At 40.7% G+C, this 26,600-nt stretch overlaps 2 protein-coding genes across 3 annotated transcripts in view; one reads left to right on the top strand and one right to left on the bottom strand.

Moving 5' to 3' along the window:
- The window catches only part of plppr2b (phospholipid phosphatase related 2b), a 53,021-nt gene that overhangs the window by 24,346 nt on the left and 2,075 nt on the right, over positions 1 to 26,600 (bottom strand). For both annotated transcript variants that reach the window (XM_020646418.2, XM_020646417.2), the window contains exons 2-3: positions 22,618 to 22,728; positions 3,946 to 4,134 (exon numbers count right to left, since the gene is read on the bottom strand). In XM_020646418.2, coding sequence (XP_020502074.1) covers positions 3,946 to 4,134; positions 22,618 to 22,728 — 300 coding nt within the window. The remainder of the gene's footprint in view (positions 1 to 3,945; positions 4,135 to 22,617; positions 22,729 to 26,600) is intronic.
- Positions 9,215 to 10,987, top strand: LOC136181000 (uncharacterized). Its single transcript, XM_065960827.1, has 3 exons — positions 9,215 to 9,428; positions 9,779 to 10,756; positions 10,956 to 10,987. Exons 1-3 carry the CDS (start codon positions 9,371 to 9,373, stop codon positions 10,985 to 10,987), a joined length of 1,068 nt encoding a protein of 355 aa, XP_065816899.1. The 5' UTR covers positions 9,215 to 9,370.

The following is a 26,600-nucleotide window of genomic DNA, read 5'->3' as shown; positions in this document are numbered from 1 at the left end:
GTCAACAAGGATGGGTAAACACATAAAAACAACTTGTATAAGACTTGCAAGAACAACATTTGATCATAACATGACTGAAAACACCAATTTTACACCAAAAGAAATAAAACAAATACGTATTTGATGAAATAAATCTAACCAAAGTCAATCTTAGAGTCAGAATGTGCTGCATTTTGCCACATTCAGATCAAACAAATGGGCTGAATACTTTTCATTCATCACTATTTGACATTTCTTCCTTTAATTTTAACTAGCGAACAGGTTTCTTCATCTCCCTTTTGTTCACTGCTGAGCTTCTCAGCAAGGCACTGCCTCCTGTAGATCAGTGGATTAAACAACTTTTAAAAATCATGCTTTAATCGTGCTAATATGTGTTTGAAACTTTCACACATTAACAATAAATAACAAACCAAACTGCTCCTTAGTGCTGGCCTGACGACCAGGAGACAGGCAACCTCATGTGTGATCATCTCCTGCAGATATTAACCTCCTGTGCTAAGGAATCAGAACCATTTTCTTATATTGGGCAGGTTTAGGCGCAATTTAGTCCAGATTTAGTACAAACTACTGTATAGCTGCTATAAACGAAGAATTTAATCCTTAATTGCGTCAGAATTAAATAAACAGACATTAATTCATGTTGGATACAAATGGTAAGTGTTGGTTAAACAGTCATGTCATGCTGAATGTCTATGTAATATGTTAAATATTACATAGACATGAAGCATGTCTGTCTGGTAGTTTAATGACCTATACCTTCCTACCTGAGCTACTACAGCTACATAATAATAGTGTTACTTCTCTAGGTCTATCCAGTTATATCAAGAGGCCTTTTGGTCTGTGTCTGTTGTTAACACTTCTTGGTACTTCTTGGTCAATTTTCCTTGGAAAAGTCAAATTGACAGAGTATCCAGAGCGGTTCACGAGGTGAACCGTGATGCAGACTGAGCAGAGGAAGAGAGACCTGCGCTCGAAGGAACGTGCGATAATGTTCCTGTACAGTTAAGTGGACAATCATTTAAATCAGCAAATCGTCTATCATTGTCTGATAGGGGAGATATACCTCTGAGAGCAGATGCCAATGTCTAAGAAAATTCCATTGAAGTCAGAAGTTAGCTTTAAACAACTTCCAGCCAAGACTTCACCGTGCGGCGTCTACGTTGAAGACCTTACACCGTCTTTTTCTGGTCCCAATCATGCCTTTTTTGTGAGTCTCACTTAAACAGCAGATGATAAGTTACACATGTGCTTCACTTACTGTAGTCTCTGTTCAGCTGTATGAGCCTGATTAAAGAAGAACCGACTACCTTGTGATCAATTTGCAAATAACAGGTCTTAAAGTCGGCAAAATAACAACATCATGCAACACCATCAACAATACTTCTGAAATTTAAGGCTTAAAATACGCCTATGGCTTAGAATGGGTAAACAGAGGGCCGTGTTTGAATCCTTCATGTTGTGTAATAGACACCTCTGTATCCATAGTGGTTAGCACAATGAGCTGAATGGGCTCAGATCATTTTTGCCTGGGCGTCGGATCCAAGGAGTGCCAACCTCCAAAATCACAAAATGAAATTTCTTTGGGCTGTGTTGTCACAGGCTGCTGGTAGCTTTCTTTGCATTTCAATGACACATTTTTTGAGTATTTTATCATTTTAAAAAGTAATTAAAAGTGTAGCCTCTAATGTGATTAATCAAGATTCACATGGACCCCATAAGCTGAGCTCTCGGGTACAGCTAATGGGGATCCTAACAAATAAACAAATAAACATTTTTGATTGATTGGCAGCACAACTTGTGTCACCCTCACAACATGTCCAAAGCTGACTGAAAAGCTGAATGGAAATGTCTGCAGCTGATTTGTTAATTTCTCAGGTCATGAAAGCTCACATTAAAGCAGCATGATGTAGATTTCTAACATGAAAGTGATTACAGATTAACTCATATTTATGACACTTTGTGGTCAACAGCTCTCTTTTGAGAAACTTCTAGCCTATTGGCTGCAGTGTAATGTTACAATTTGTGGTAATTCTATAAGAAAGGGCAGCAACTTAAACCACACTTGCGTTGAGTGGTGGCAGGCAGAGTGTCTGAGTGGAGAGGACTACACTGAAAGCCATCTCTGCAAAGGTTTAACAGATCCACTTAAAGATGATGCAAATTGAGGCAAAAACATTTCCAGAGGCACTTCATGGATTTTATTCATCAGGAACATTACTCATCCTGTGAAAACTGTTGTATAATCACCTCTCTGGCTCTTTGAGTTGCAACATGGGAAGTGTAGGATTTAGTATTATTTTGGACTTCAGCCACAGCAAGAATAGAAATCAGGCTGTCTTGGTGTTTTTAACTTCAGCAAGAAACTGCAGTTATCCCGAGTTGTTCTGTTGCCGCCTTTTTAAATGTTTCAGTTAAGTTTGAAAAGTGTTGGAGCTGTCTCACACACTCACACAGTCTACACACACACATGTGGCATATGTAGCAACAGGAAACATCTGTGCTGTCAGTCGGAGGAACTCTTCCATTGATCTTTTTTCAGGCTAAAAGTCAAAATTGAGAAAAGTGAGGAGAATGTCTGCTACTTTATCGGATCTGACCAGAGGCTCGTGGGATGCCGAGGTATCATGGAGCAAGTGAGAACACAGATGCTCTGACTCTTCAAAAAATGACGCTTCACGCTCCAGGCAAAATAAATCACACCACTCTGCTCCCACTCTGCACAATATCACAAACACTGCTGCCTGCAGCTTTCATCCAGTGCAGTTCTTGTTGGAATGCAAACAAACAGTCACACTGAGAAACAGAAAGTGAAACTGCGCATCTATCGGCAAGTCTTTAAGAGCAAATGATCAGAATTGGTTTCTCTAACACAATCGATCCAAAAGTCACTACCAGAAGGAGAGACATTTCTCTTAACAATTACCAAGAAACTATCCTGAAGTATAATTTCATCCATAATGCTTACCTTAAGTGTCAAACAGGCCAAATTCTTTTAACATGAAAACTAAGAAATATGACAGGAACTGGCATTTGGGTGGTCTCATCCAAACAGGAACATATATCCAAGGGATGTCTGTATCTTCATGTGTGTTTGTGTTTATGCTTGGGGTTGCACGTGTGTAATCTGTGTCTTAGAGGCATCCATGTAATAATCCCACTTAACTGTGTGACATCAAAGAGACAAGCTGTGGGGGACAAGTCAGACCATCCTGGAGACAGCTTTGATGAGGATGTGAAGCGGTTCCCTTGTTAATAGTTTCCTCGTGTACTGACACAATGTCAAATTTAATTGAGTTCTGTATATCGAAGAGTGCTAACAAAAATGACTACACCTTATGAAATATCATTTGAAATGATCGAGTGTGACTGAAATAAACGGTGAAAATGAAGCAGTAGATATTTTGACTTTTGATTGAATGAAATCTGTACATGTGCATGCTGCCAAATGTTATTGACCTACAAATTTCAATTCTGTTTGTGTGTTTAATTATTCAAAAGTTGCTCTAATTCACATTTTTAAGTCTTGCAAGAAGACCGTCTGGTGAAAAAAGAAACTCTTCCTCTTGTGCATAAATAAGCGTGGCCACTGCAACGTTATATTGTGTTTCAGGGCTTTTGCAGTCTGAACAAGAAGAGGAGAATCTGTGCACACTGTAGCTGTCGCTATGGAGGACAAATATAGTGCCCGTTGCCATGGTTATGACAGGGAACGCATCCACACAAACAGAGAAGCGAAACCACGAGGAAACACACCTACACAGCTCTCTCCCCCTTTCAAGCTACAACCAGCACGTGTGGATGAGGAGGAACTGGCTGTGTGTGTGTGTGTGTGTGTGTGTGTGTGTGTGTGTGTGTGTGTGTCACATGTTAGCTATTGCGTTTGTGTGTGTGATGAGCACCTGTGGAGGACATTTTTTTTTTCTTCTTCATTTAACGCAGACTCACCGTCACAGTTGGGATGGCGGTGACGAGGGAGTAGACGAGGACGGGTGGCGCCTTGCTGTCGTCCTCAGGACCCGGGTACGGCTTGGAGTAGGCTTTGTCGAAGCAGAAGAAGCCCTGGACGTGCACGGGGAAGGTGTCCGTGTACTCAAAGTAGTACGCCAACAGAACAGTCCCTGCCATGATGACCAGCTGGAAATAAAACATATTGGTTCCAGCTTTAGGATTGGATCCGCAAGAGAGGGTAGGAGTTGAAAATAATAGAAGACAACCGGAAAGAAAGAATTCAAACGGATTTATAAAAAGAAGGAGAGATTTTTCCTTCTCAGAGCAAAATGATGGATGCTACCGTAATGTGTAAAATGAGTCAAGTGTGCGTGGCGAGATAGTGAAGGATGAGGATGAGAGTGAGAGGGAGGGAGGGAGAGAGGCAGAGATAGAGACAGAGGGAGACAAATAAGGAGAAAGTCAGATAGAGAGGAGGGAAAGAGATACAGAAAGAGAGAGAGAGATCCCTTCAGCGATGTCAGCATGCACAGTGGGAAGGTAAAGATATAAATGGAGACCGATCAAAGAAAATAATGCTGTACAGAGGGCGAAAAGGAATAACCAAACAAGACAGGAGGCGGAAGGGAGGGTGAGACACAGATGGGGGGGAAAAGAGAAGGAAAGAAGAGCGAGAGAGAGAGCGAGAGAAAACAACCACGGGGAAGAGCAGAGGGTCGGACAAGACGACGAATGTGTGTGTGACTCTCTGCATAACTTATCTTGTTTTTCTTTCACGCTACAACTCAGCCATATTAATTCAAACCATGAAGCTTCAAAAAATAAAATGATCTTAAAAGTACAACAGATCAAATGTATTCGCAGTATAAAACAGATTGTGGGCGTGAGAGAGTTTGAGAGGGAGAGGGGGTGAAACATTACAACGATGTAAGAGTGATAATTACTCCGTTATTAACAGCGTGCTAACTTTTTACTCCAGTTCTCGACAGGAGAAGACATTAGCTGTTGCGCAGTAAGTGTAAGTATTTGTGCTGAAGCTAAAATGAAACAAAAGCGCGAAGCTAAAAAAAAAAAGGAAAAAAGGATTGCGAGTTTAAAAATAGCACGCTGCTGATTAGTTTCATAATAATCTGCAGCCTAAATGTTGGTTTCATTAACTTCCATTGTATGAGAAGGACGCATTTATCAGCAGCGAAACACGAAGAGCCTCTTCTGGCAGGCTGAGCTGGCTTCAGCTTTAGGGAAACAATACAGAAAATAACCAGTTTAATGGCTGGTTGCAATTTGTCCTTTCGCCTCATAGTGAAACATCAGGAGTGTTATTGAAACCATACCAATGTTTATATTACCAGATGGAAAATATGAATTATGACCGAAGCCAAATGCAAAGATGGGTGGAAAAAAAGAGGACATCATTTGGCAACAAACTGGTTCACGTCCGCAGAGCCATCACCAGCAGGCAGATTGAACCTTTTTGTTTTACAGCGTTCATTTTGACTTGTGTAACACAGTGTAACTAATAACATCATTAATCAGTGCACAGCTCTGGAATGATTGCTGTACAGGAGACATCATTTAAGTCATTAGTTTGAACATGTGCCTTTCACGCCACGAGAGGTCAAAATATCTGATGGGAAGACTGATCCGTGACGCAGATGATTCTGATTTGTTCCGAGAGGATTACGAGGAAAAGAAACACACTGCTCTGATGGTAGCTTGGCAACCAGATTCATCCCACAAAAATTAGCAGCAAAAGCAAAAAAAAACATTTTAAGCCATAAGGTAACAGTGTTTTGGAAAGAAGGGGAGGAAAACAGCTAACATTACCAGTCAATAACAGTATATTAGGAATTATCTTACATTTTCTTTTTTTTTCACCTGCAGAAAAGAAACGAGGGGCATGCAGCGTACATTGTATAAAACATGGACGTAGTCTCAGAGCATCACCCCTTGGATTCTGAAGAGGTGTTTAGAAGCTGAATGAAGGCAGTCACCATATTGGAAAAGCTATCTCCACCTAACTTTTTACATTCAAATAACATGCAAAGACGTGGAGTTGAGGCAGGCCTGAAGCCTCCTGTCAAACTGATACACTGCAGCCACCTGTCGGTCAGATCGGCCACTCAACAAGTTGTGCTAATGTATGTGTAACTCTTAGCTTTGATAATATCAAAACAAATGACTTGTTTACCTCCTGAAACATATAAAGAAGTGCTGTAAATGAAGACATTATGCTGTAAAAATGCCCATTCTAATATACTGTAGGTGTTCAGTGGTCTTTCTGGGCTTTTGAAGCCAGCCTCAAGTGGACACGTGAGGAACTGCACTGTTTCTGCATTTGCTTCATTTTTGAACACAAAAGGTTTCTGCTTTGCATGCAGTTGATGCAGTGGAAATCTGCTACGTTTGTTTCTCGTCCTAGTTGTTATATCAGTATTTGAAGGAGTGGGCGGTAGGCTTAGCCACTGCATTAATAGATATTTAAAATCCCAACAACATGAGATTTAGAGGACAAAAAAACTGCACAGTCTATTTCGATACAAAAATAAAATATCACTTTGGATGTGATCATTTTTAGGGTTTACATAAATGAGTTAGTCCTGTAATTTGAGTCATTGGTGATTGGGGGAACAGAAGAAATTAACCATGGGTGAAATTACTATTTGACAAATCCAACAACCTCTAACCGCCCCTGTGGACTCCATTCTCTTTTTATCTCTTCTATGGTGTCACTTGAATTTATCATTTGATGTATAAAACAGAGGCTTAATGGGACTCTATGATGACGTAGTTTGAGACTTAAGGCAACCAATCTGTATTTAAAGTGAGAATCAGCTGGTGTGGATGTTGGTTTGTGAACGGCTAACGTTCAGCTAATCATGCAACCAACAGAGAACTAAGCAACCGAATCTCAGTAAGATATCTATTGTCAAATTGTAAATCTTTCTGAAGTTATCTGAACATTTTGAGGTCAACTTTTACATTAAAGTTGAACAACATGGATTCATAGAGATTATCACTGTTGTCTTTGTTACCTCACAGTGATAACAGTGTCCAATGTCCACTGTGCTACCACATCTTGTAATGAAACCCTCAACTGAGTGACGCATGTTCTCAAAATCTCAAATTATTTCTCTAATTTTTAGTTTCTGAATGTGACTACAGCAAGATTTAATTCGTTTCATTTTAATAATAAAATCGTCAAAGGAGAAAGCCTGCACAAAGTCTGTAGTGTTCAGGATTTGAGTTAACATCATTTTATCTGTGGAGCTGAGTTTTTGTCTTTTATCTGAAATTCAATATATCAATATTTAATGCAGAGACCTTCTTATAATTTACAGCACTTAAGCCAAAAGTGTCACAGCGGCAGATGGCTGAACAAGTGACGAACAACTGAGAGAACCTCCTCCAACATGTTTATCCTTTCAGCAAAGCGACAGAGAACCCACTCCATCTAATGCTACAGGGAGGGGAAGGGGAGACGTGTTACAAGTAGCACATTTCAGCTTTATTAAGCATTGAAGAGCCACAATGAACATGGGAGAGAGAGGATGACCTAATTCTAACTCCTTAGATTATACACGCTGCTCCACTGATGGATCTGCTAATGTGCACGCTCTCAAGTTAAAATGTCTTACTATGATGAACTGGAAAATAACATAATTGATCTTTATGTTATGCGATCATAGTCTATTTCTGTCTGTTTGTCTCATACTAGAGAGATGGTGCATTCAAAGACAGCACGTCCTGAGGCCCTTAAAAACAGAGTCATGAGGGGTAAAGAAACCTGCACAAGAACATGCACACAAATATGAAAACGTGCTAGCAATTTGTGCAAACACGTCCAGTATGTGGTTAAAATTGTGGTGAACAAACATCAAGCCGCACCATGTTTGTTCACATCTACATGAGCTTTGTATGAGTGGGCGTGTGTGTGTGTGTGTGTGTGTGTGTGTGTGTGCTCCCATGTGCACAGTGTTTTTGAATGCGTCTGTAGGCATGTGGGTGAATTCCCATGTCTGAGGAGGAACTCTGACACCGGCAGCCAAACTGTGTTGCACATTTCTCTCCACGGTCCAGCTCTCTCTTCTCGCTGCGAGGCGTAAGGGAGGGAGGGAGGTGTAGTAAGGTGGGAGGAAGAGAGAGAGAGAGAGAGAGAGAGAGAGAGAGAGAGAGAGAGAGAGAGACAGACAGACAGACAGAGACTACAAAAACACTCGTCAAACTTCATACAAATATTTGAAGACAGCAGTACAAGGCCTCCCTGGGAGATTATGCTTGTCATTCTGCACCTACATGAAAAATAAAACTGTCTGATTATTGACTGTTCAGTCAGACTGAGATCCTTCTGTACAAGCATGAGTGCTATAAAGTGTTTTAGAAGACTGGAGAAAGACTTGAAAAATATTAAATCTGGGACAAGATTATCTCACTAAAAAATCAGTGTGACTAAAATACAAAACTCCCAGCAAAGTGAGACATCGAATGCCTCATTAAGACAAAAAATTGCCCCAATTGAATCCAAGCTTAGAGCTGTTTAAATGACATTTCATCTACCTACCAGTGTACATGAACAAATAAGCAACTTCCTATTCGTTCTGCAGCCACAGCCAGTTTTGTCTGAATATTAATAAAGGTCAAAGCAGCTCAAAAATGATGGTTTCTAATGAGCAGAGGTACACATCCTGCACAAGTCACCTTGGACTATTTAGTAAAATGAACACTGTCCTCAAAGCATCCTGTGCATGTACAGTCCACTGAGTAGGGTCAGCGTGGGTCTAAAGCACTCTGTCATATGAGTCATCCAAATGCAGACTGCTTCCTCAGCATCGTCACATGGCAGCAAACTTTAAAGTGTTTGTCAGTCAGTTAAGGTACACACTCTGAAGTGCACTGAAAAGCTTTTTTTCATGGTTGGGTGCATTTTAATCTCCGATTTACTTTCCCAAAAAGCCTCTGACCTTAAACCTTTTGGATCAAATAAATTACCTTTAAAGTCTCACCATGGGGTGTTTTTTTGGTAGTTATATGGAGCTGTATTTTTTACTGTCTTCTGGGATAAACCATTAGCCTCCATTCGTCTGTGACCCTGTGTGACTTACAGCCTGACCCTTTCAAGCTCTTTCTACTGTTCTATCCCCCCCCCCCCCCCCCCCCCATACAATAAAAAAGCTAAACCAATGAGTTTGTTTGGTGCATCTGTAGAAGAAGAATATCCCAAAACTATTTCTGCTACATTCCCAAAAGTTTTATTTAAAACCTCCTACGACCTGGCGTCCACATATGTGGACATCACATTTTGGGTTGTCTAGACCACAATATTAAATTTTGCTCTACAAGGGCCTGGGGTCCACATACGAGGACTTTATACTGCCACTTAGTGGTGTCAGAAGAGTATAACACATTATACATTAGATTCAAGATGGCCGACAACACACCCAGAAGTTCAGATGGCAACTCCCGATCCAAACTTCGACCAGGTAAAAAATTCAAACAAATTTCATGGCTGATTCTTGTTCAGATATGTATAAAAGTGTTCAATGTTTGTTATGGAATGAAAATTTTACAAAAGTTAGTAACTGTAATGATTTACCATGCCGCTAAACATGATGTCCACGTATGTGGACAGAGGGACTTAGTTTTGTTAGTTTTGTTGAAAATGTTTATATGTGATCATAAATGCTAGCAACAAAACGTGAGAATGAAATAGTATTTTGGGATGATTTTGGTTGAAAACAATAGTTTACTACAGTACAAGCAGATGTAGCATGTTTTATAAATAAATCTACATAGATTTTTATTTGATTTTTCTCATGAAATTTTTTTCCAGAGCGTTATTCTCTGTCAAGAGTAATGGAGTTATTGGGGTTAATTGGTAGAGACAACTCAGAGGTGGAAGATTTGTCAGACATCGATGATCCCGTAGGGGATGCTGAATATCAACCCCCACGACAGGAGCCAAGCACCAGTGAGGAGGACAATAGTGGATGTGAGGGCCCCATTCCACAGCCCTCTCAGCCTATCAGGGGACGTAAACGTCTCCGTGATGAAAATGAAGGATATCATTCAGATCGTGACAGATCACGCACTCCCAGACGTCGCTCTCAGACACAGCAGGATGAGGCCGATGTCTCAAACAATGTCCCTGAAGAGACAACACCAGGACCAAGCCATCAAGAACAGTCCAAGAAAGTGTGTGGGATGCGATGGAGGGCTTCTCCGCTCACACCAAATCAAGCCCAGTTTGAGCATGAGGAGGAAACTGTGCAGGACAGAGCGGGCTGGACCCCACTGGACTACATAGAACAGTATATTGATAAAGATTTGATGAAAATGATTGCAGATTGCTCTAATGCTACGTCACTGGCTAGAAGTGGGGACCCACTCATCAACACATCAACTGATGAAATTTATCATTTTTTTGGTGCCTGTATTTTGATGTCTTGCATACTATATCCTGCAATCAGGATGTACTGGTCCAAAGCCTTGAGATTCACTGAAATGTTCACATGTGACAGATTCTTCAGGCTGAGGCGATCACTCAAAGTGCTCATTGATGATGATGTTCCAGAGGATCTGAGAGATTGTGATAAATTCTGGAAGGTGAGGCCTTTTCTGAATCGCATTCTGAAAGGCTGCAAATCTCAGGCTCGACCAGAATGCGTTTCCATTGATGAGCAGATGATTCCTTTCACAGGAGCTTCTCCGTATCGACAATATCTGCCAATGAAACCAAACCCAGTTGGCATGAAAAACTTTGTTTGCGCAACAGCAGATGGTATTGTGCTGGACTTTGACATTAATCAAGGTAGAGATGCACTCCTTGAGCAGGTTGAAGAAATATTGAGATATTGAAATTAACAGTTTAGAACAGTTACAATGCAAAATGTTTAGAATGTTGTTTTGTTGCAGACATACGTCTTCCTGCAACTGTTAGCAACACTTAAAATGAGCCATATTGCTCAAAGGGGCACAATTGTTGTTTCTCATTTTGTTTTTGCACTCAGGAAAAATGCTGCTGTGTTCAGACACCAAATAAAGAGTTGTGCATATCATTACTCAATTGTGACTTTATTGTGTTCTATCGAAATTTAAAACGAATGTCCTCATATGTGGACATCATTTTTCTCAGAAACTACATCATGTAAAAAGATAATTCTTTGTTTTTACACTCATCAGGTCCCAATCAGCCCAATCAGCAAAGAGAAATTAAAAATGCATGCCATGCAAGAGTTCGGGTCTTAGGAGGTTAAATCCAACTTGTGCTGCCCTTCTGGTACTTTTATTTTTCCAGCATTCGTGGGAGCATTGCTAATGATCTCTGAGCTTAATGCTAACTGTCAACTCACAACACATGTTATCTCAGGACACTTAAAGAGTATGGTATTTTACTTGCTTTTTGTTGTTATTGAATATGACAAAAGAGCAGGTAAGAGACCCTACTCATTGCTATATTACAAAGACCCAATGTTAATCCATCATGACCACTTAGCAACATTAAGCAAAGTTACAGGGGCAAGAATAAACTTCCTTTAGGGTCTAGAAAACCCGACTCATGATGAACAGCCATCTGCTGAAACTTCACCAGGCCTGAACATGGGATAGAGAGAGATGCAGGAAGAAGGATAGGGACAGATTTAAGAGAAAAGCACCAACGGGGAAAAAATTGGCAAAACATAAAACCACAACCATAAAATAAATCTGCAATGACAACCAAATATAATACCCAAAATGTCAGGGCAACATCTTTTATCTTTTTAGTCCAACTAAAATGTGATGATTGTTGTTACTGTTTGGGTTTTTAAAAAAAGTGTGATGTTTGTAGAAAGACTCAACATAGTTTTGTTAAGGTTTAAGGAAGCATCTTGGACTGCTTTGAGATGACAACTTCATAAAACTATTCATTAACATAGTTAGAATAGTAAACACATGAGTAAGGTTTTGGAAGAATAATGGTTGTTTGAAATAAATTGTTGATTAGTGTTTGGTGATTTTGTTGATCCTGTCCATCGACCCACCCACCCCACTCCGATGCAGACTGTGTCACTTTGTCACTAATGTCACCTCACCTGGGACAGAGCTTTGTGGCTTCTTCAATACAGAGAAAAAAAAGTAGTCTAGTAAGAAAGAGTATTCTGATTACATATTATAGCTCTAATCCAAACACTGAATCAAGTCGCTGATGTGACTGATGTTGCTGTTACTGTCCCACGGAAAAGAAACGACCTGTGCCCAGTTGAAGCTTGGGGAAAATATTGGCCTTCATCACTGCATCAACGCACGCTAACTAATGTCTGCCTCCTCTTCTTTTACAAACCTCGCACTGTCTTCTTTTCATTTTGTGGGTCCAATAGTTCACAGGTCAAACAATTTAAAGACAACGGCTTCTGTCCACACACGCACGCACGCACGCACGCACGCACGCACGCACGCACGCACGCACACACACAGTATGTTATCAAATCGTCAGAAGCGTATTTTTCATGAATGAAGAAAGGAAAGCTGCTGCGTATTTCTGAAGGCTCAACTTGAAATCAGGGATCAAAGGCTCACAGATCTCAACCTCCCACTCCTTCACAAACATCCCTGTTCACATTCAGCTGTAGTGTGAAAAACAAGACTGACTTAAAGTACTACATTTTGGACACTCTGGCTCCGATATCTAAATGTACACAATTTGTACATGGACAATGCCTGTAGTATGATGATGTAGTATCATATCACAGCACAGTTGGAAAGAGGTATGATTAATGATTCAGATCTGGTATTCTTGCAACTCATAAATTACAAATGTGGGATCATATGTTACGCAAAGAAACCTGGTTTGATTTACTAAAGTCAGTCGGCATTCGTTCAGCCGTAGGATAAACCCAGAGTTTATAAAATAAAGAATATTCATTTTTCATGATGACCCCTTTTTGGCTTTCCCAGTCAACTTAAAAGACGTATCAGGCTGAGGAATTAGGGATTAATGCTCATACCTATTCACTTCAAAGGGAGTAAAAGCGAGACAATCAAAGGGACTCGTGTGGCATTGACGTGCCAGAAACAGAGGAGAATCTCCTGCAGGTAAAAAAAAAAAAGTCCATTAACCACACATGAGGAAATAAAATGTGACACTTATAGTGTTCTTTGGGTTAGGGGAAAGGGCAGCGCAAACAGATAGGGGCATCTTTAATGTCTCCTGAGGGCAAATTGTGAGCTGGCACAAGCGGTTCACGTCTCCTCTTGGCGTATGCAGAGCGGCCAGATGGCGGAAAAGTCAACTGATAGTCAAACGTGTTTACAGGCGGCGAAGGTGTTTGTATGGAGGCTGGTGTGGAGATGGAAGCCCCCCTGCTGCGGGTAAATGAAAGTCACGCTGCCCGGGAGACATGCTGCTTTCTCAAATGTCTGATCTGTTTTTGAATGAGTGCAAACTGTTGCATGAATGAGTCTTACTAACCCATTCAATCAATCAATCAATCAATCAATCAATCAATCAATCAATCAATCAATCAATACCTGCACATATCTTGTGATCTTGCAATTTTGGCCAATCACTGCAGCTTTTCAACAAATTTGAGCAATTACACCATTTCCCACTCTGACTTTGACATGTACAGCCCAGAATTTGATTCTTTGATTATCAAAATATTGATCACCAGGTCTGCCTATAGTTACCTGTGTCATAAATATCTCTGAAGCGCTGCATGCTAGAGGCTTATTTTTTTGTAGTGTAGTATACAGCTTCACTGTTATATCAAGGCTCTGAACATTTCTCTCTCATGATCGTCACCTAACCCGGCTTCCAACTAGATACTGATTCCTCAATATTAAATGTAATACTCAATTTCTTCTTCATTTGTTTGCTGTTCTTACACCATGCGCCATCTAATAGTAAAGCGATTATAAATGTATACATGCTAACAAAGTTTAGAGTATTTACTGCTTATGAATGGAAGACTCAAAGAACACAAAGATATCTGACCATATTTTAGTTCATTGCATATCTGCTCTAAACTGTGCTCATCGGACAAATAAGAAAACATTAATCTGGAGAAATAAACAGTTAAAGCATCTTTAAGAGCAACACTTTTTTTTAGTGGTGTCCAGAGGGGTTCAGAGATTTTAAAGTGTCTTGCTATAAATGCTGAGTACACGTGCATGAAACAGGCTGCAGCAGCCTCCTCATCCTTTTTGTGTGATTTGGTTTCCAGATTAGGTCACATTATTTATAAGTCGCAGGATAAGAGGCGGTGAATATTTAACAGCTGTGGAGTTTTTGTTTTTTTTAAATCAAAGAGGGTCAGGTTTTAGAGCACAAGCACATATACATTACACACTAACACAAACTGCCAGAGTCTCCTCATTTAAAAAAAAACAAAAAAAACACAAAGTCACATTGGGACACCACCCTCCACCATCTGCATACATCACATGTAAATGACTGGAGCAAAAAGCCAAAAAAAAAAAAAAAACTCCTACAAGGGAATCTCATCACATCAACACTGACAACGAGCAAATGAGTGGCCTTGACTGCCGCCTGGTGTCGCCAGATTGTATTACAACACAATGAGAAAGACGAATGCAAGATATATGAAGCGGCTGATAGAAAAAGAGTGGACAAGCCGGAGGAGGTAAAGCCTTAAAGAGAGGACTGGGAGAAGCAGCGGAGGGAAAGTGTAGGAAGATAAACAGATGGATAAAACAGTAAATGAGACATTAGTATATCACAGGGCAGGGCTGAGTGCGCCGCTGGGAAATAAAACGGAGGAAGGCAGGAGGAAAAAAAAAAGAGAGAAAACAACAGGGGCGAGGGGGCGAGAGAGTAAATGAGGATGTATGAGAAAGGTGAAGTGGAGAGAAAGGTAAAATACAAAGAGGGAACAAGGGAGGGGAAGAGGATCAAAGCAGGCATTCATCTTTTCGCCCTGCATCATGCCCTCCCTCTTTTCTTCCACCACTTTTGTTTCTCTGATTATTAAATCACCATGCCTTGTTTATCTTAAACTCACCTCCCTTCAATTATCTGTCACATAACATCTTCCCTCAATCATTTCCAAACCCACACTCTTTCTGCCCCCCCCCCCCTCCCCCCCACACACACACCTTCATGCTGCATTTACTGCCACGTCTCTCAATCATCCACACTGTCAAAAACTCTCTGTATCTGCTCGCTCTCACGCTCACTTTGTCTCTCTACATCGACAGTATCTGGCTCCCTGTGTAACTCGCTCCATCCATCCCCACTTACACTCACTTCTCCCTCTCTTCGCAGCTACAGCAATCACATAATTCTACAAAATCCCCAGTCCTAAAGCAAGCAGGCATGCCCCCGCATTTTACAAGAAGAATAGAAGCAGATGCATGGTCCCTGAAAAAAAAAAAAAAAAAACCCTGCAATGCAATTAAAGGATCCAAAGCTCTATATTTTCCTGAAACAAACAAGAGATACCATTGATTCATGAAATTAAACCAGGAACAAAATAAGGATGCATCTTTTAAATATCTTTAGTAATTTTTCCAGCGTAGGAAAGGGAATAATTTGACTGACAAGTTTGACTTTGATGCGATCTGTCCCTGAGCTGGACAGGATGCCAATTTCATAAATTGTGAATATCTCGAATTTGGAACAAGATTCCTCTGGTGCAATTTATTTGGCTGACCTCGATCAGAGCAGCATGCAGCTGTAATCAGCCTGCATTTCTGAATCCTATAATTGCATGTAGCTCCGAAAGAAACCAAAAACTGAGGGACAAGATTAAATCTCAAGCAAGCTCAAGTCTTACTCCAGCAGCAGGGGTCTTGTATTTCTATTTCTGAATTTGGCCTGCGAGCTGCTCTAGATATGCAGTTACTATATTCCATGTTCAGAGACGGTATGAGCCTATACAGTGATGTACAGGGTCTGTCGGTTCTCCCCTCCGCCCTCAGGTAATAACAGGTGGGTAGCAGGCAGCTAACAAGTGTTTCAAACATCCACCTATAGTGCTGAGAAATCCCAGCACAGCAGACAGGCGGGCAGCTGCTATTCATGGAGTCTCAGAGATAATGAGGGGGAAACGAGATGGGAGAGAATAATATGAGAATGAGCTGTTAGTGTGTCTTTGTGGCAGAGAGTGTGTGTGTGTGTGTGTGTGTGTGTGTGTGTGTGTGTGTGTGTGTGTGTGTGTGTGTGTGTGTGTGTGTGGGTTGAAGAGAAATTGGGCTCATGAAAAGAAAGTCTGTGAGCATTTTTTTATCAAATGAGCAAGAAAATTAATGATGGAGAATGAAAAGATTTTTTGGTAAGAGGAAATGTGTTCAGGGAAGGGTTAAAAACTGTTACATGGCTCACCCACTTTTTTGGTTTCCTTCACCTGATTATTACACAAGTTGTATGGTGTATAAAATGCCCATAAAGAGGTTACAAATAAGTTCAATTGAATACTTAGTTGTACAAGAGAAACTGGCATAGCAAGGGTCCACATCATTTCAAAGCTGAGCTGCTTCTACATCCAGACAGAGTACAACTAAAGGCAGCACAAATAAAAGGACCAAAGTGAGTGTATTTCGTGTTTGGATATTTGTGAAATAGTTAAGTTTTGGGAGGTCTTGGCACAGAGTTGTTTAGAAGTTAGTAAACACACATCAAAGGTGTCGCAGGGAGGTAGAAGATGTACCGAGGCGGTGTCAAACCCAGCAGGGAGTATGGGTGAACTATGAGCACATGCAGAGAGGAACAGTAGGTCTGATACATTCAGACTACTTTTCACTTTCAGAGCAACATGTGCTCTGCTGCCTTCACACATAAAGAGCAGTGAAATATGGATGTGGATAGACAGTAACAGACACAGTGCCTGCAAGCAAATCAAGATTTATTGAGGTTGCTGTTCTTGGCAGGAAAAATCCGGAACTAAAAATCCTATGATCAGCAACCATTACCATGTAGTTATAGCTGATCTTCTAGAAATAGGTTTTTATGTTTAATTGATGTGGCTGAATAGATGACATTTAATGTGATTGTCTTTTTGGATTGTGATTTACTGATAAAGCTTTTTCAAATAATCTAAAAAGCTTTGTTACTTTATGCTGCACAGTAAGGCACATCATTCAAGACAAACAATAAGGAACTTTTCAGACTTATTAACTAGTGGTATGACATGTAGTAGAGCCGCAGGGGTGGTTACATTTGGAAGAAATATCACCAAAACCAGGGGAAAATTATGTTTTATAAGGCGTGTTTTAGAGTTTCAATGATAGAAAAACTGCATTTTGTGCTTTAAAGTTAGAATGTGCGCCTTTTTGATCCAGTAGATGTCGCCCTTTAGCACCGGCATTAAACCAAAACAAACTTCTGTTTGGCCACACCTCCTCTATTCTGAAGCCTCCGCTCTCCTCCAGCGGCACACCTCCAAACCCTCTCCAATCGCGTTCGCACGAAGGAGTTGAGATTTGGAACGCACCATACTAAAGCACAATTAAGCACTAGCACAGGCTACTTTGGCATTGACTAGTAGCTCATTTGATCGGCTCAGAAATGTTTTATTGTTCCCAAGTGGCAATATGGCCAGTAACAGAAGTGTGCACAAGCAAAACACATCATGGAAAAAATGCACAAAGACATTAACAAATTCCACTGATGACATTATAATAGATAAGCAGTGAGATGAGAGACACAAAGTCTAACAGTTCAAAATATATGTGGAATGGCAGCAAAGCCAACAGCTGGTCGTAAAAACAACCAAAAATATAAGTTTGATTTGGCCCTCCCCCCTATTGGCAGAAGTCTTAACTCAACATGAAGAGTCCAGTACGGCCCTGTTGTCTGAGTGGCTCTAAATACGGCCAAGCTCATTCAAGTCAATGCAAATGATCTTTTGGCAATATAATTTAACAATATTTACCAGAAATGTGTTTAAAACGCTTTGGATGCCAAACCAACAGATCAACACAAAATGTTAAAATGGACTCAAGGAAAGATGAAACATGTATTGTTCAAAAAGTGATCTGTCGCCCACTCAACTCTCTCATGACATTTTGGATCACAGGTGTGGTGTGCAAACTTCTTCTTCTTTTTTTTTTTTTTTTACAATTTTTGCTGTCTTGCTGGAGCACTAATAAGCACTGCACGACTCCCCCCCCTCCCCCACCCCACCCCACAGTATGCAGTAGTACCACCCTGTAAACACACTTTAATGTCACTTTTGCTTCATTTCAGGAATGTTTTGCATATATATTAAATATCAGATTTTGGGTGTTTGCCTGATTAGTGAAGCCATGACTCACAGTTCCTTGCTGTTGCTAATTAGTAGACATTTATAATGAGACAAAAAACCTACAGTGTGCATTACATTTTATTCACAAACCAAAAATGTAAGTCAAGAGAAATATAACTGATGTGGCAGAAGTTCCTGAGCAGGCACAAACAAGGTCATATACAGGGAAGTGAAGAGAAAATAAGAGATGAGGGCAGACATGCACCAACAAGAGTGTCATCAGAGGCAGCATGGGCCGTAGACCTGAAACATTACGCGGCCCCATGCTCAGCAGTCCGTGTACTTTACAGAGCTCACTGTGCCACAGGAGGACGCAGCAAACGAGGCATGAGGAGGAAGGAGAGGAGAGGAGAGGAGAAAGATTTGCTACTTTGACCAACAACAGCAAAAAACACACATAGCACAGGCTGGGTGCAATGGTTTAGTCGCTACAGTGTCCAATTACAGTTAACAGTAATGGTGATCACGTTTTATTATTATTGCAGCTCATGCCACACAACTCCTCACTGTCTGCTCAGTGAAATCCACTCAAAGAGTCCACTTGTAGTCCTCTCCAAGTACTTTGAATCTCAGCTTCAGTACAGATTTTCACAGCAGGCCCGGCTCACACTGACTCGTAACACTCCTCCCATCCAGCCAGTGTCTGAATCCAGTCAGGAATCAGTGGTATCAAAATGACTTTTTAAAGAGGGTCCTTTGAAGCTGTATTCTCTGTTCAGTACCAGACCGGTCTCTTGTGTGGCGTTCACAGTGTGACAGCAGAGACAGCAGCAACGCGGAGCCAAAACAAGAGAGAGGAGCGAGACATCCACGGAGAACAGAGGACGACTTATCTGCTCTCCGTCATGTTGTTTCTGCACCATGCAGCTACAAGTGAAATTTTGTGAAATTGCCCTTCCGAAATGAACTGAAAAGGCTTGAACTCAAAGTGAAATGTCGATGAAAAGGGAATGGATGATTAGCAGAGGCAGGAGGAAGTAGGTTGATGGAAGAAACTGGAAAATGGAAGATTAGGGAAAGAGAGATGAGTTAATGAAAGTTAGAGATGGTAAACAAGTCTTGAGAATAGAGAGGGGATGAACTGACAGCAGGGCTGACACAGAAGGAAGACAAAGGCCATTGTCATACAAATAAACCAGCTGAGTTCCAGTATCCATTTCCAAAACTGCCTAAATTATTATATTGGGTACAAGGCATTTTGAAACATGTACTGCATATAATGTATCAGCCTTAAAGATAGTTAAATGTACTTTATTGATCCCAATCTGGGACATTGTTGAAATAATATCAAAGGGTGCATTTATTGGGTGAATATCACCATGGGCAACGGGACAGGTATCATGAATCCAGCTCGGAAACTTCAGTTACTGTTTACAAGGTTTGTTTAAGACAAAGGTTTCATAAAAGAAAAAAAAACAGGAGGTGAATTAAAGGAAGTGAGGTAGGTGAGGAAGGGAAGTGAAAGATAACAAGTGACTTGAAACTGCCAGATATCCATTCACTTGAAGCCTTTCGCTCTATCTTAAAGGCAAATTGAAGACCATTGGACAGTGCATTTTTTTAAAATTGTAATCTGTGATCAGGAGGACTCCGCTTTATTTGCGAACGGATATGCACATTGTAATTGTTGTCTTGATCTCGACGGAATAATTACCCGGTTAGATAAAGGTTAAAAAAAAGAACAAAAAAAGAAAAAGTGATCTTTACTAAAGAAACCCTCCAAAAAATCAGCTGGTTTAAGTTAAACTTAAACTTAAACTTAATGTGAAATTAACAAAAACAACAGTGCGGGTCTATCAGAGAATGTGATGTGAGACCTTGATACCTAAATATCAATAATCAGTGTTTCTCCAACTCGTCCAAAACTCAAGTACAGCTTTATGAATTGGAATCATGAATAAGAAACTGATTTCGGATTAAAAAGGTGATACATGAAGAGGAACCAGACAGTGAGACACAGAGAGTTTAACTGTGAGGTACAGAGAGAGCTAGGCTCAGCCTCTAGATCACAAGCTACACTGGCACAGTAAAAAGACAGAGTGTTTGAATTGAGAAGAAATGGCTAATGAGATGCTAATGTAACAACAAAGGAGTGAGTGCCCTCCGGGGGGAGCTATGCCACAGCAAGCTGCTCCAGTAAGAACACAGACAGAGGAAGGGGGGGGGGGGGGAAATTAATTTAGAAATGCCCTTTATTAAACTGAAGCAATGTACACAGATTCATTCAGGGGGCATATGTGGTGATTCAAGTCAAATTGGATTTGCATCAGCCCACCTCTGGCTGTGCTGGAACAGAATAAAAACAATAGCTGCACATCCAAAGACCAAGGCAAATAAGGTGACAAAATGGGAAAGAGAACACCCTCTCCCAAGGAGTGGAGGTGTTCATGACACCCTTCTTGTGCCTGTGATATGAGGTGAGCCCGAGGGCATTGGGTACTTCTGAAGAGAAAGAGGGGAGAATCGAGGAAGAGGTGACCAGAAATGAGGAGACATTTTTTTTTTAAAAAGTGAAAGAAGAAATGATGGGGACCCAAGAGGAAACATGAAGCTGGAGAGAAGCGTAGAGGGAAAATTAAAGAATGGTGGTCTTTGCAACGGCAGAAAGGCTTTTTGAGTGGGAGGAGGAGATGAGGCTTTACAAGTAAAAGGGGAATAATGGAGAGATCCATGGTGCAAAAGATGCAATTACTCAAGGGAACGAACGCTGGAGAGGATGATGTAGAGGATCTGCATGAAAGGAGTGACTGGGCAGTGCTTAAGAGACCGTCAAAGAGAATACTGGAGGAAGAGGAGGAGAAGCACTGACAGATATAGGCCTTGAGATATTATAGGCACACTTTTTTTTTTTTTTTTTTAAATTAGAAAGCTGGGAAATGATTATAATAGGTCCTCAAGAGGATGATTAGAACGAGCCAATTCAAAAGAACAATGAAAGACAGTAAGAAAGGACGATAAAGATGTGCGTAAACCTGCAGGGATTGTGGGATATTTGTGCTTTAAAGAGATGCAGCGGTAACCGAGGTGTGATGGAGAGGGTACGGCACATGTGTTGGATGAGGTACAAGTAGCAGATGAATAAAAAAAAAATACAGCACAATCTCAGGAGGATGCTGTGAATGAGCGAATGAGCACAAAGGAAGAGAAGACGAGCGAGGTTGAAGAAAATCCTTCAGGAGATTCAGACTATGTATGAGGTGCTACTGCGGGTGCACTTAAGAGAGACGCCACTTGCTAAACAGTGTTCGCAGTAGAAACTTTAAAAACATTAAAAAAAACAAAAAACATGCTAACCCTGGACGAGATATTTATTTTTATTTTTAAAAGTGTGTTTACTTAAGTTTGCCTGAGCCGCTGGGACAAACAAATGTCCATAACTTTCTTAAAGTCTACTGTTTGCCTAAAGCCAACTGTTACAAAACCAGAACTTTTGACTTATCTAGCCACTGCGCTACAGCACCATTTGACTCAACAATTTTATCTGTTTTTAACTTTCAACTTTCTGGCTTGTACAACATGAAATATATATTTTTTTTAAGGGTGAACTCAAAAGCGAAGGCTGAATTTGAATGCATGAAAAACAGCGAATTCAGTTCAGGCTGCAGCGCTCGTTGCATCTCTGCAGACCTGCAGGCTTGGAGCGTGTTGGCAGTGGCGCGGGCTAATTGGGTTTCCTTTCTTAATTAGGCCAATTAATTAAGAAATGCAGCTGAGGCCACGAGCACTCCAGCAGGTCATTTAGGGATTACAGCGAGAGAAGAAAAGTCATGGGAAGAGTAGAGGAGCGGAAGGAAAGGAATCAAGGAGATTATGAGCAAAAAAGGTCACATGAGAAGGCCATTGCGGGGAAAATACCTCCCTCTGAACATTTTATGAACTGAGGGTAATTACACGTTTGTGAGGATTCAATCAATCACTTCTTCTGGGAGCCAGTGAATTGAAAACGGGGCTAATTCACAACATTTCCCAGCTGACATTCTTTGTTGTTAATCTGCCGTGAGAAACGTGAAATGATGGCAGGAAGAGATGTGGGAGGAGTGGACGAGGAGAGGGAGAAGACTGTAGAATGTGCTTTCATGTGTCCATCAGTTTGCTCTGGGTGACTCATAATTCCCACCTGGAGAGTTTATAGCTTGTTCTTTATTTTTACCCACTTTCATGTACATCCATGCAGCATTTACGCAGCAAGTCGCCCACAGAGTTGGCAAAGTTTTCGATTTTACACTCTTGATTAAGGTTAAGTTAGCTGCCCTACAACTGCCTTCAGTAGTACGATCAAAACTTCCAAAGCAAGACACACGGCGTTGTACGCACGACCAACAACATTCAGGTCAGATCAGGCTCAAAATGTAGTATGATGAGCACAGGAAGTGACCACAGAGCCTGATTTTGTTCCCTTTGTTTGCAGCAGAATATGACCAAGACTCACCTCCACCATGAGGAAGCAGGGCACGATGTAGGTACTGGTCTTCTGCAGGCTTGAGTCTTCAGAAAGGGTTCTCATCGGCCTCCTCGGTGCTGTCAGCTGACCGCCAATCATCTGTGTGGTCAAAGGTTGATGCAAGGCTTTAGTTTACTTTGCTGTGTTTGTGTGAAAAGATTGAGCTACTTCTGCAGGAGAACAAACAACTCTGTTTTTTTGCAAAAGCTGAAATTGCGAATACAGAACTTGACATCTTTAAGAATGATTAAAGCACAGGTACAAACACACATGCAGAGCTGCTAAAGTGTGAATGAAAGTTAATGAATTTGTGACCATTATCTAACCTTTCTAATGCTTTACAATTTGCACATTTTCTCAATACTCAACAATGTATTCAGTATGGGCTGACATTTGTGTAAACTGGCTGCGGGTAGGATTGGGTCTGACTTATTGGTAAGGAGAGACACCTGAATGGGACTTTTATTTCCAAATTTGACTCACTTCGTAATTGTTCACTGTTTCAGCTGACCCCAGAGAGCAACTACAGCAGCAGTCTCTTTTTTTATTCACTTCCAGGCGTAGAGTAAATCTTAGGGTGAAGGTTTCAGGGTCTGCTGACTCACAGCCAAGAGGAAAAATATTTAATTTTTCAACCTGAAAGTTAGAGTCTTGATCATGTTTAGCATTTTTCTCAAAATACCTACAAGCTTTGAAAAACTTCCAAGGGCACACTCACGCTAGGCCCATCTGTCCTGCACTGTGCTGCATCACGACTCCCCCCCCCTTCCCCCACTGCCCTGCACTCACCTGCTCCAGGACTAACCGGGCCGGAGCACGGTTACCTCTTGCACATAACGTCATAATAAAACACATGCATGGCTTTACATGATCTTGAAGCTTAGTTTGCAAGACAGTCGTCATAGAAACTAGACATTGAGGGTGAAGCTTGCTTGGGCACGGTGGTGTGAGCGCGCCCTAAAAAATTACACGCTGAACACAAATAAGTATGTCCTATCTGCCAGGTGATGCAGGTAAACAGCTGTGTGTGGACTTACATTCTACATGAGATGACTCCATGTGAAGTGCATTCAGTGTAAGACTAGAATAGATGTCTTATATACGGCCAATGACAGAGACTACGATATACTGAGTGAGTGTTTGTGTCGAAATGTATCTAAGGATTAACTCAAGGACTCTCGTGGAGTTGAAGCGGGTTTTTAGCCTCGTGGCAAACAGTTACAACGTGCCTGACTGTCAAATCAGTCGTACACCTAATGGCAACTCTTAGCCTTTATATAATCGCAAACAGATTTTTTCTATCACACTTTAAACAGTTTTTTTTTTAACAATACAGAAATTAACTATTGACACCAAAACTTTTTTTTCTTTTTAACCTGGCTGTATTAAGCCTGAATGTGGGACACAATGGGGATTCCTTGGCTTTTGGAGCTGGCTATTTCTTCTGCACTTCTGCACTGGCTTCATTTTTCACATCAGAGGTTTCTGCTATCTGCTATCTCCCCTTTATGTCACACTGCCACTATGCACTTGAAATATCTGACAGAGCAGGTGCAAGCTTCAAGCAGGAATAAACTAAAATTGATTCATTCTGAAGAACAGTATTATTATGAACCCAGATGTCTATAAAATAGGTTCACCTCACTGATTCTGACACACAAATGCACGACTAAATAGTCCATTAATGAATTCTTAAACATGACATTTTACATTGTGGTTTCTTTTACTGCAAACTAATATTTGCCATCATATACAAATTATGTTTTTTAAACAGTAACTGAACTTTCCAAAATAGTATTCCAAAGAAAATGTCTCAATGCATTTTCCACCACTGCAAAGAAGAGAAGTTTTTTTTAATTTTATCTGTTGCAGATGTGGCACATAGAGGATATAATCATTTATTTTCATACCAAGCACTTGTAACGTGCCATCCTGATCATTTCATGAATTAACCAGCGACCCTTAACCCTGCTGATAGCACATGTTCTTCATGTTGTCAATTTAACACATAACCATGTCTGAGGGCGACAAAAGAAACCTATTATCCTCTGGCAGCAGAGAACATTACATCTATTTTTATACACCCACACTAATATATACACCACACCCATACGGATGCAGAAATGCCCACAATACATGATACTGTGTATTGCACACAATACAAATATGCACACATACAGGTACACACACACACACACTTCAGGTAGAGGAGGTAATCAAAAGCGTCAGATGGAGGGGAAATGAGGTTGAAAGGAGGAGAAGTAGAGTGGAAAAAGAGGAGCGATGATCAAAAAACAAAAGCCTGACAGAAAGAGATAAGAGAGACACAAAGTCATGATGCAGACGTTTGGAGACTCTTCTGAAGAAAAGAGGGTGGGGTGAAAGCTAGCTGACTCAGCAACGGGAAACTATAGCAATTTGGCAGGAAAAACAGGTAGAAGATGAAGAAAAAAACAAAACAAGTTTGGTCCCTTAAGTGAGAAATAAAAAGAAGAAACAGAGGAGGAGGTTGTTGAGGAAAGTTTGAAAAACACATGCGGACTAAGAGATGCTCCAGGCTTTGAGCATGCAAATGACTTCACTCGAGCCACAGAGTCTGTTCAATTCTTTTTGGCTCGAACAGCAAACTCAATTTTTCTAAGAAGTCTGGAGCCCGAAATTATGATTTTATCAATCACAAAGCAAAAGCCCTCAGCAGTCTTTCTTATAGTTGTATTAATTCAACGACCGATTGGTTCTCCTCTCAGATATTGAGCCTGGTGGCTCATCGGCTTGACAACAATTATCTCGCTGTCTTTATTGCTGAGGCGAAATCTGTACTGCTGTGTCGGCCCTTTTTCTGATCAATGGTCGTTTTTTGGTGAGAGGGGAGGAGGAAACTTCGCACGTTTGAATGCATCCTTTTTCTATAGTGCAGCAGGAAATGTTACGTTTAAAGAAAAGCTTTATTTATCTATATCTCAACTCACTTTTTAGAGCAGAAATAAAAAATGAAGAGATGAAAGATTTGCACAGAAAATACACCAACTTGTTATTTGTGATGAGAATATAAAAGGAAATATGTTTTTCACATGTTTAAAAGAGAACTTCAGTGCATGCGTTTATAACTGTTCAGATGTTATATGCCCAGAAATCCAAATTCATAAAAGCTTCTTTCATTTTGAACAGTTTCTTCACACTGAAAAACTGCTTTTAAAGACGAACACGCTGCTGCACCAACAACATGTTGAGTTCTAAGTTATTGTGTTTAAGCTCAGATATCCTTAATTCTAAGATTGCCCAATCTGCAAACAACCCACAGTCTAAGAAAGTGTTTTATAACAGTCAATCCCATTTAAACTTGCAGGATTTGGGGAGGTTTAACACCATCATTTCTGCAAGAAAATCTCCTCAGGTGCTGTCACAGCGTCCACAAACTTGAACTTCAATTATCCAGCGTTAAAGTCCCTCTTGGCAGTTTTTGTTCCACGTTACAGATTTATCATCACAGTCCTCTATTTTTAGACACACGAGACATGTTCATGGCCCCAAATGGTTGAAATGTCCAACTATTTAATTCAATATTTCTTTGTGAAGGCAAAACATACAATACATTTCTATATGTACTGTGCAATGTTGAGCTTTGTGACACACGCACGCACACACATCCAGGGAACAGTACAAACTACACCCACTGTGCTTAAATGTGTTAATTATTCATGCAGCGGTTCATATTCTCGTTTTCACTCCTCTTTCTTCACTATCGCTCGTCTGTGCCTCTTGGGAAGCACAATCGCAGTATTATCCCACTGTTACAATATAAGTACAAGGTTCTACCAGTTGAGCTCGGCTGCAGCTTTAAGGGCTTACAGTGATGAAAACGCTTTCATTGATCTAAAGTAAAGATAGAACAGGTTGTACAAGTTGAAGCTGAAGATACGCGGATTGTAAATATACGTGTGAACACACACAAACGGGTTGTGTGCTAGAAA

Source organism: Labrus bergylta, chromosome 1, assembly GCF_963930695.1.
Source record: "Labrus bergylta chromosome 1, fLabBer1.1, whole genome shotgun sequence".
NCBI classification, from domain to species: domain Eukaryota; kingdom Metazoa; phylum Chordata; class Actinopteri; order Labriformes; family Labridae; genus Labrus; species Labrus bergylta.
The sequence above is the reverse complement of the archived record's forward strand: the minus strand, read 5'-3'. Positions and strand labels throughout refer to the sequence as shown.

What these genes read in the sequence shown, in the direction of transcription:
- LOC136181000 (XM_065960827.1), top strand. Translation starts at nt 9,371, where the DNA reads ATGGCCGACAACACACCCAGAAGTTCAGATGGCAACTCCCGATCCAAA. An exon ending in CCGATCCAAACTTCGACCAG is followed by an intron (nt 9,429 to 9,778) that starts GTAAAAAATTCA and finishes ATTTTTTTCCAG; the next exon opens with AGCGTTATTCTCTGTCAAGA. An exon ending in GGACTTTGACATTAATCAAG is followed by an intron (nt 10,757 to 10,955) that starts GTAGAGATGCAC and finishes TTTTGCACTCAG; the next exon opens with GAAAAATGCTGCTGTGTTCA.